This window comes from Etheostoma spectabile, chromosome 22, assembly GCF_008692095.1.
Source record: "Etheostoma spectabile isolate EspeVRDwgs_2016 chromosome 22, UIUC_Espe_1.0, whole genome shotgun sequence".
Lineage (NCBI taxonomy): Eukaryota > Metazoa > Chordata > Actinopteri > Perciformes > Percidae > Etheostoma > Etheostoma spectabile.
The window spans coordinates 20,052,045-20,062,089 of record NC_045754.1 but is presented as its reverse complement, the minus strand read 5'-3'; the positions used below and the strand labels follow the sequence as shown (position 1 = coordinate 20,062,089).

Genomic DNA, 10,045 nt, shown 5'->3' with positions numbered 1-10,045 from the left:
TACAATTATGAACCTGAAAATGAGCAGAATATGGGCGCCTTAAGTTGACTTTCACAGTGACACTTTCAGGACTCAAATGCAAATCATGTCCAGAGCACAAGTTAACCTCACTCTCCCGGTTTCCCCTGAGACATTTGGACAGGCTGAGTAATGTCGGTCTCACGGCGGGAGAATGGACTGTGGTCAGAGAGAGAGGGCCGGTGTCCATCTCTCTCCGTCCCTGCCTCGCTTCATCATTGGGAATGAAAAGTGGAAATCTATTTCCCATGCTGTGATGAATGCTGCCGCCTTTCTCATCAATCTCCCTCGTATTTGTTGTTTTTCTTTGCCTTTTTTTCTTCCTCAAGTAAAAGGCCAGAGGACTGGGAGGAGTCGATATTCGTGCGGCACAAGGAGCGCGGCTACACGTTGAGGGACAACGTCCACTTCCACATGTACATCAGCACGTCGCCGTGTGGGGACGGGAGGCTCAACTCGCCCTATGAAATCACCACAGACTGTAAGACACCAAGCTTTTCAGTTTCTTTTGTTGTACATAGATTCACTGTAATAACATGTCTTTGAAATGCTATTACAGTCGTTCTCTCTTCATTATCTCATTCTCTCAGTCCGTCTCTCAGGTTTATAGAGAGATCATTTTCTCTGGCAGCTATTTTTTTTCCCCTCTCCAGACACTTTCTGTCAAGAAGCTGGCATCCTTTTCATGTCACATCGCGTCTATGGTCTCTTTCAGCCACGTCTGCTGACTAGATGACATTTTATTTGCTTACCCACTGAAAAGGAATTGTACATTCATTGAGGTTTGCCCGGCATTTTTTGTGGTAGCCTACGAGTTCAGAAATGTATTCTGGACTGCAGTTTCCATCAGTAGAACGTATATATCGCCCCCGTCCTTTCATCACAGACGGAAGCTGCTATTCATCTCTGTGAACATACGCTACAGTGCAGCACATGGCGAGATTGTCCTGAAAACCAGTCAGGATGGAAAGAAAGAAGGAGAAGAGATGACGCTGTCATTGCGGAAGCCTTTGAACTTGACGGGGTTTTTTTGGTCATTAAACCTCTTAAATGTTCTGCAGCGCGCTCTCCGAGATTAGGAAACGACTTAGTACCTTTTCCTGACTGTTCTTAAACATTTCTGAGCTGTAAGTCAGAGCTTAATTTTTAGCTGCTGTCACATCCGCCGAAGCAACAGCCATGGAGGAAGAGAGAAGGAAGAGTTTAAGCCTAGAGGAGCGAGGGGTTATTAAAACTGAATGTCGACGTACACTTGGTCACCTTATTAGAGACACATCCATATTGTCATTTTACTGGCAGTAAGAAAATAACTATCTATAATGTATCCAGTGCTTCTGTTTCAATGCAACCTTCTTCCTGAAAGCGTGGAGTTTTCTTTTCCTAAATATTATGTAGACTTTGTATGAATAGCATATACTAAGCTAAATTTGTAAAGGCCATGTTGCCTTGTAGGCCCACAGGAAACCACATGGAAGTGGTTTAAACAGATTGAGAGCCTGTGCTCTTACTATTAGCGTTTTTCCACCGCATGGGACCTGCTCGACTCTACTCTACTCGCCTTTTTTGGTTTTCCATTATGATAAAAAGTCCCTGGTACCTGCTAACAGGTACTTTGGATGGATGGATGGATGGATGGATGGATGGATGGATATTTATTGATCCCGATAAAATGGGAAATGATGGTGTTACAGCAGCCAAATCAGTCACACAGCACAGAATATAAATATAAATGAAATACTAGGATACAATATACATACATACAATATACATGACAACAATAATAACAGGAATAAAATATAAGAACAAATATTTTAATATATATATAAGATGGGAATACAAAAATATGCAACTGCTTAAATTGTATAGTAAAAAGTAGTATTCTATTAGTACCACCTCCGTCGAGGCTCCAAGCGAGCTAAGGCGAGACCGAAAGGTGACGTGAAAACCTGCAGACTGCTGATTGGTTGGAGAGAATTGCTGCGACAGATGGGGGGGGGGGGGGGGTCGGTCGGGTCGGCCGGTGTCGGGACAGCTTTGCTCTCCCGCCTCCGATGTGTACACACGGGAGCATTTTTTACATGCAGAGGAGACATCTATAACACACAACACGTATGCAAAACGATATATGGGATGCACATATTTAATCTGGGGGGGGGGGGGGTCTGTGTGTGTCGCGTTAGGTCACGGCAGTCGCTATGACGCCCAGCCACGCTCGCCTCTCACAAAAAGGAGGATGGGGCACCGTGGCCGAGTCAAAGAGATACAATGTAATGTAATAGAAAAATGTAATGGGAAAACGCCCCAACAGGGGTTCGTAGCCGAGGTTTGTACTGTTGTATTTTTACAGTACAACGTCACACCACCTAATATTAGTCCTAAGTTCATCGAGGGTGCACCTAAATCCAGCTAAATGCTTCCTTTCTCCTTCCTTCCAAACCACAGGCTGCTCGTTCCATCCAGTCAAATGCTTACTTCATTAACAATTAGGCAGTCAACGGCCCCAAGATAACACATCTAATTCCATAAATGAAGCTATTAACCTCATTTAAACTTTTGCTGGGAAAGGATAAAAGTACAACTTTATTGTTTATCGGCTGACAATAAAATTGGATACACATTCATCTTTTCTAATTACATGGAGCTGGTTACATGTGAACACCGATAATTAGTAACTGAGACCGTCCCTAATTAGGCAGAGAATGGACGAGTTAAGAGAGAATGTGTTCTACATAATTGTTTTCTATAAAATATTCAAAGCAATATTGGAAAACGTTGACTGTTTCCAGCCTATTTAACCTGCTGTCTTTGTGACTTGGTACTTTTCAGTAAATTTGATTAGAAGTCTTCAAAATGAATCTTGGCTGCTCACTGACGTGATGAGATCTGAAGGGGCTTTGTGTTATTTAGAAATAACCGGACTTCATTAATAGCTAATTGAATCGGCAATCCGGCAAAGCGGTGTAATGCCAAATGACATCATGTGACGTGTTGTGTCGGCAGTGCACGGCAGCAGGCGCCGCGTGAGGAAGCACCGCGGCCACCTGCGGACCAAAATCGAGTCGGGCGAGGGGACGGTGCCGGTGCGATGTCGGGGGCCCGTCCAGACGTGGGACGGGGTCTTACAGGGCGAGCAGCTCATCACCATGTCCTGCACCGACAAGATCACCAGGTCAGTGCTGTCGGATTGCACTTCTGCATCCAAGAAAGCTCTCACTGTCCGGGTTTAGGGTTACATTTATGTGTTTTTTGGCCGTTTTGTGTTTAAAATCAAAACTCTATACGTGTATATTACATTCTGTCTCATTTCACTTGTTGATTTTGTTATCTGACAAGTGGGTCAAACTAAATTGGACAGATATATTGTCTGTAAACATCGTGCAAACAATTCAAACAGTCATACTTGGAAGAGCCTGGTCTCTTTTATTGAGTTTAAACTGAAAATCAATTTAAATTTTTTTAAACAAAATGCTGTCCCTACTGTCTTTTGCTGACACTATGCCGGTTGGATATTCAACCATAACAAAAGAAGCCACTTTGTTCACCATTTGCAATCTTAACTCAGACTTTATATTTTGTTTGTGTGCAACATTTTTCTTAAAGGTCCAATGTGTGGGAATTTCTGCCGTCTAGCGTTGAGATCATATATCGCAGTCAGCTCTCTCGCGCCACGCGGGTCAAAGTCCGCATTACAGCTCCAGCTACGGTAGCCTTCACGCTTCAAAAAGCCGGTCTTTTGCTCTTTTTCTTTATCTGGGCAAAGAAAAAGATTTTTGTTCCTGAAATTTGGATTTTGAATACGTGTGCTCCTCCATGTTTCCTCCTTCAAACCTGCCGGGGCCGGGAAGCGACGATACCCATTAGCAGCATTAGCAGCAGCTGTGAGTTTATCATGTGGAAGTGAAAACATGGAAAGGTGGAGCAGTATGTGCTTTATGTCCCTCACCGGCTGACGTATTTCAAGATGGAGCACGACTATGGAGCGTCTTCCCCAGTTTGTGAGAATGGAAATGTCAAATTTCAAGCCACTAGGAATACTTGGAATTGATGGCGGTGGTCAATATTCCTAAAAAAAGGACACGTTTGTGAAGGGGCAACACAGATTTTGATAATGAACTAAAGATGTTACACACTGGGCCTTTAATGCAAAGAAAACAGTCAAGCTAAGGCCCTTAAATATCATTTTCTCATTGATCCCACTACTACAGAGCATTGAAGTTTATTTATAAAAATCCCAACAACCCATGTGAACACCACCTCCGTTCACCCAGGAGGTCTCTGTGAAAGGATTGATTGACAGGTTAACTTTATTGGGAGATTAACTTTCTTATGAGAAGGAGTGATCCCTGTTTGAATAAAGCTTTTTTTTTTTTTTTAAATGAGCTTCATGAGCCACGTAGATGTTGGTCTGATATTTACCTTAGCGCACGTGTATGTAGAGCCATGCTGTACATAACCTGTTTTGTAATTCAGGCGGTGATTATTGATTTCCCATATGTCACTTTAAACGGGTAATCCCGTTCTAATGAATTTCTGCATTAATCTCATCGTGGTTTTAATCTCCAGATTTGTAGGAGTGACTCTCCTCTAGCGGAGACGTATTACCCACTGTGGGGTATTTATGTATTAACTATTTATTTCCTTTCCATGTACATGCCAAAATGTAAGAGCAAAGTTTCTACACAGGAATTTTAAAATGTAAAAAACTGTAGGCTTGCTGGCAGGGCCAAGCGGTGAAATAATGTCATTATTCCAGTGCTGTGTCGCTGTAAATATCATAGTGTACACTGAGGGGTGGGGGGGGTCAGCAGACTCCTCCAATACGATATCATCACGATACTTATGCCACGATACCATATTATTGCGATAAGATAAGATATTGCAATATTCTGCGATATATTGCAATGTCTAACCTTTTTTCCAACGTCACTTAAAATTTTCCCAATTTTAAATGACGTCCCCAAAGCAAAACTTTGTCAACATCTGTTTCATCTAAAAAGATACATTTGTTTGTTCATATATATATATATATATATATATATATATATATATATAAAATGGAAGAAACTGACCAACACATATAATAAATAATAAAAGATCCATACTTGGCGCCTGTGTGTCGATACAGTATGCTACTGAAAATATCGCGATACTATGCTGTATCAATCCCCCCCCCCCCCACATGCAGAGGGAGACATCTATGCGCACACACACATGCAAAATGATATATTGGATGACATATTTTAATATGGATTACTGTAAAATGGTGGACCGTCGAATCAACCGACAAACAGGCAGTGCCATTCCTAGAGCCAGCTTGGCTAAAAATAGTCCACGCACAATGGAGGTACTCAACAACAGTAATTCTTCACTTCTTGATGTTGCATTTTCCAACATATCTGAAATCAATGTTTAATATAGTCTCAGTTTTTTCTGCCAGGGCTGGGCCTCAACAGGACCTGAACCCATGAATTTAGCTTAGTAAGCACCGCTCCGTGCCAACTAAGCCATACACGACTACAGCTGTGTGTGCGTGTGTGTGTGTGTGTGTGTGTGTGTGTGTGTGTGTGTGTAAGGATTGGCACAAACACACACATAGAGGGGGAGAGAGAGAGAGGTGAACCCTTCTCCTGTGGAGCCGCTGTTAATTTGACCAATTTGATTCAGTTGGCCAGGGCTGGAGATGGTGTGATTAAATCTACCCAGGTCACCAACGGGGGTGAAAGCAATTACTTTACAAAAAATCAAGTGACAGCGGAGGGAGAAGGGACACCCTGCTTTCCTCCCCCCCCCCCATCTCCATCCCGCCAGGCCAGACGCACTCTCTTTGCTCCACAGCCTCCTCTTTCCGCTTTTTTTTTTTTAAATTTTTTATATGGCTGTAAATGATGGGTGGCCGTCTCCTCTCTTTAAATTTACACGCCCGAGCCAGATGGCTGGCTTTTCTTGCATGAGATTAGAAGATGTTTCTGATTCATGGTGTCGCTTTCTGGGTAAATTAATATTTCAGGCTAAACTATTTCAGTTTTGGGTGGAGCGCTGTGTCTGAGAGAGAAGGTTCCGATCTCGGCTGACAGATTGCAGGTAAAGCATAGGCAGGCGCTCGCTGCTTGGTGAGCCCGTTTAGTCATCCCCCCCCCCCAAAAAAAAAGAAAAAAGCCATTGATGTTAATTGACTGCTCGGGAAGCGAAAGAAGCCGTAATGAGTGATTATTAAGTCGGCGAGAGAGAAGGGGGGGAAAAAAAAACAGGCAGCCGCTGTAATTGCATCCGTGATAAAGAGACATTGATTGACAAAAAAAAGAACAAATTATCTAAAAATTAGCAGCGTAATGTCGAGCTTTAGATTGGCCCTCGCGTAAGTTCATTAGTCCAGCGCGGCGGAGAGTACACAACTCAGGCCCACAGCGGGCTTTCTCTCTCAATGAAGGGCAGGAATGATAATAAACACGGTAATTATCATTTTCCATCCCGGAATTAGCATCTGCTGCTCAAATAGAAGGGGATTTCGAAAAGTAGGTGGCACGCGACCAGCTGGCTACGGTATCAGGCGTCGGGGCGGCTGGCGGGATGAGCCCCACAGTGATTTTTGTGTCACTCGTGGACCTCCCTAAACAAATCCGGAGGTGATTGCCCCTCGCATCGAGCAATCGACAGAAGCTTGCCTGCAGCCCCGTGCAGTGCATTAACCTCGATGGCACTGATGAATGCACACATGGTAATGTGTCGTTTCATGTAGTGAATGCTGATGGACTGACCTTTGGCAGTGTTGTTGTAGATGATGGTGATGGTTTGCGTCTCTGAACTAGGGAAAATGTGTGTGTGTGTGTGTGTGTGTGTGTGGTGGTGGTGTGTGTGTGTGTGTGTGTGTGTGTGTGTGTTGTCCGTCCACTGGCTGTTATTCATCACGTCCCACATCAAGATATGATCAAATTGTCTCCACCTGTCATTGAGCTCTCACATCTGTCCGCTCTCTCTCTCTCTTTTTACCTTCCTCTCTCTACCCCCTTTCTCTTCCTTTCCCACCTTGATTCTATCTCTCTTCCCGTGTATTCCCCCCCCCCCCCCCCCCCCCCAACTGTTACCCTACCTTCTTCTTTCTTTCGTCCTCGCCCGCATTTCCACAAACGCTCTCCCTGCCATTCTTCTTTCTGTCTTCTCCCTCCTTTTTCACCGTCCCCTCCTCCTCTACATTTCCTCCCCGTTTTCCTCTCTCTTCTTTACCCCTCCCGCCCCTCAGATGGAACATCCTCGGCCTGCAGGGGGCGCTGTTGAGCCACTTTGTGGAGCCGGTGTACCTGCACAGCGTGACCGTCGGCAGCCTGCGCCACACGGGCCATCTGGGCCGGGTTCTGAACCAGCGCCAGGAGCGCCTGGGCCCCCTGCCCCCCACGCACCGACGCAACCAGCCCCTGCTCAGCGGTACGGCCTCCACACGGACAGTCAGACATGTCTCACTGGGATTTAGACAAATTACATATTGGAAAACATCAATTTAGGGACGTTTTCTTACACCTTAAAAAGGCACAATGAAATTCATTCATGAGTCCTTATAAGGATTTTAATATGTATTAATGCTGGAGGCTTGGTCTCTATTTTAAAGTGGCTTCTAAATCGTCAAGAAGTTGAAAAAAAATGTGCAAAATTGGAAATATTGCTGCTTTGGTCAGTTTCCCTGATAAGTGACGAACATATGCACACCCAGATTTTCCATGTGACCCTTTAGTTGTTGTTTCCTCTTTGATATTTTGAAAATGCAGTACCTTGGAATGAGACTCATATAATATATATTTCCTTTTCATAGAAGGTTAAGGTGAATAACAGTTAAAAAATCACTGCATGATTGCTCAGCTATATTTATTCAGATTAATTCTTGATCTTTTAAAGACTTTTTTGCTACTTGGGGTTAGTAGAAACAAGCTGTGAACACAGCATTGATACTTTATCATGTTTTAGGTTGATATGGCAAAAAGTTATGTATTGACACATACAGCAGATAAGCAACGTTATCAGTCATTTGGAGGCGTGTTTGTGTCCACATTCACTCCTCTTTTATCTCTGTGTTGCCTTCTACCAACTTTTTAAACTTACTAAACCAGGAAGATCCCAGGTCGGTTGACTGACTGCTTGGATCTTTTAGTATTCTGTTGTTTTTTTTTCCCTTAATATTTTTATATTCTCCATCTAAATGGCTTTCTATTTTCCTCCTGCCGTAACATACCCGTCACGGGCCATCCCACACAGAGATCCTTGGCCATGCGCACACAGCATCTATTTTTGAGAGGTTCTTTTTAATAAATATGTCTGCTCTAGGCCAAATGAATTACAACAAATCCCACATGTAACACACAATCACACACGCACACACGCACTTAACAAATGCATGTACCCCTGCTTCTCCACAGTTACGCTGTGCCAGCCAGACAAGCAACAGCCATGAAGTTGTCTGACACGTCTGCCTCCGGGGCTCCGCTGAGACCCGGGGCTTTTCGTTTGTAGTAAAGATGGATGCTGGAAGAGAATCCGAACGACACCCAGCTTGTAGAAACTGCATCAGCCGTCAGTTCAGATCTAGGCCAGTCAGTGTCTGAGGGACCGAGATGCACAGCATTGTTGTTGACAATCCCATATCACAAAGACAATAACCGCGTATTATCTTATCTTATCTTATGCATGTGCACAATGGGTAAATCTAGTACACTCTCCATATCTACTATACTTTTATCAGGTTTCAAGTGCACTTCTTGAAGGGCACGGGATTGCGGGGCTCTGCTCTGGGTAATTGGGTGCCACGACGATGAATATTTTGTGAGGCCTAGCCTCATCAAGATTGATAATTGCACCGAATTGTCCTCTGGTGATGAGCGCCGGGACAAATTCATCGCCGAAGCCTCCAACCACGGCCTCGGCGAGCATTTCTCATGATTTGTTCAATGGCTTTTTGAATGGAGTCCTTTTGAGTTGTCGTGAATGGAGCTTTTAGATTTAACAGGCTGCAGTTAATGTTTGGAGACCTGTGTTCAGGTGCAATCCATTTGTTCATTAATCATATTTACTTATTATAAGTTATTCCCTTTAACTATAATACACCTTGCAGTGAGTACATAGTTGGTTTAACCCTTGTGTTCACTTTTTTCAACATCTTGCGCTGTAGTGTTTTGTGTGTTTTTTCCGCTTATTGTTCTGCTCATTATTATTATTTTTCTTCTTATGTGAAGTTGTTTTTTTTTCTCCTTTTTGACCCTTTTTCCGACATTTTTGTCACTTTTACATTTGACGCTTTTTGCCCCCCCATACGATTTTTACACTTATTTTTGGAATTCATGGACACTAAACCCAGAGATGGGAAGTAACAAAGTACAAATACTTTGTTACTGTACTCAAGTAGATTTTTCAGATATTTTTACTTTACTTTACTATTTCTTTTTTTGGCAACTTTTTACTTTTACTCCTTACATTTTAACACGAATATCGGTACTTTCTACTCCCGTATTGGTCTGTAGTTCTTACTAATTTAAAAGTTAGCCTGTTAGCTAGGTTGCACCTGTTACCTAGGTTGCACCTGTTACCTAGGTTGCACCTGTTACCTAGGTTGCACCTGGCTGTTGATTCGATATAATGGCGATTGTTGAACGTGCTCATTAAGATAATGTAATTAATAGTGGGTTTATTGTTATTATTTACTAGCATATATGATTCCCATGCATTGTGTATGGTAGCCTTTACAATGTTATTTATTTCTTTAATTACCACACACACACACACACAGCCATAGCAGAGCTACCCCCCCCCCCCCATGTTTATACTGATGCTTGATTGTAATAAAGCATCAAAGAGAGAAGTGGTCTCCGTCGGTGTTTCAACAGTCACACCTGGGCCGAAGTTGGAAACCAGAATCAGCTTTAAATCCAGTCCTAATCTAGTCCTCACTAAGTTTCAAATAATTTCACTGGAGTTAGTTATTATTGTTGCATCATCAAAACCAAATTGAATCTAATTAGATGGGAATATACACAGACTTCTCACAAAA

The 10,045-nt window shown here is 43.1% G+C and overlaps 1 protein-coding gene across 1 annotated transcript in view; it reads left to right on the top strand.

The window, feature by feature from the left end:
• The window catches only part of adarb2 (adenosine deaminase RNA specific B2 (inactive)), a 292,008-nt gene that overhangs the window by 269,176 nt on the left and 12,787 nt on the right, over positions 1 to 10,045 (top strand). Inside the window, exons 6-8 of the mRNA XM_032504062.1 lie at positions 348 to 499; positions 3,019 to 3,187; positions 7,256 to 7,437. Coding sequence (XP_032359953.1) covers positions 348 to 499; positions 3,019 to 3,187; positions 7,256 to 7,437 — 503 coding nt within the window. The remainder of the gene's footprint in view (positions 1 to 347; positions 500 to 3,018; positions 3,188 to 7,255; positions 7,438 to 10,045) is intronic.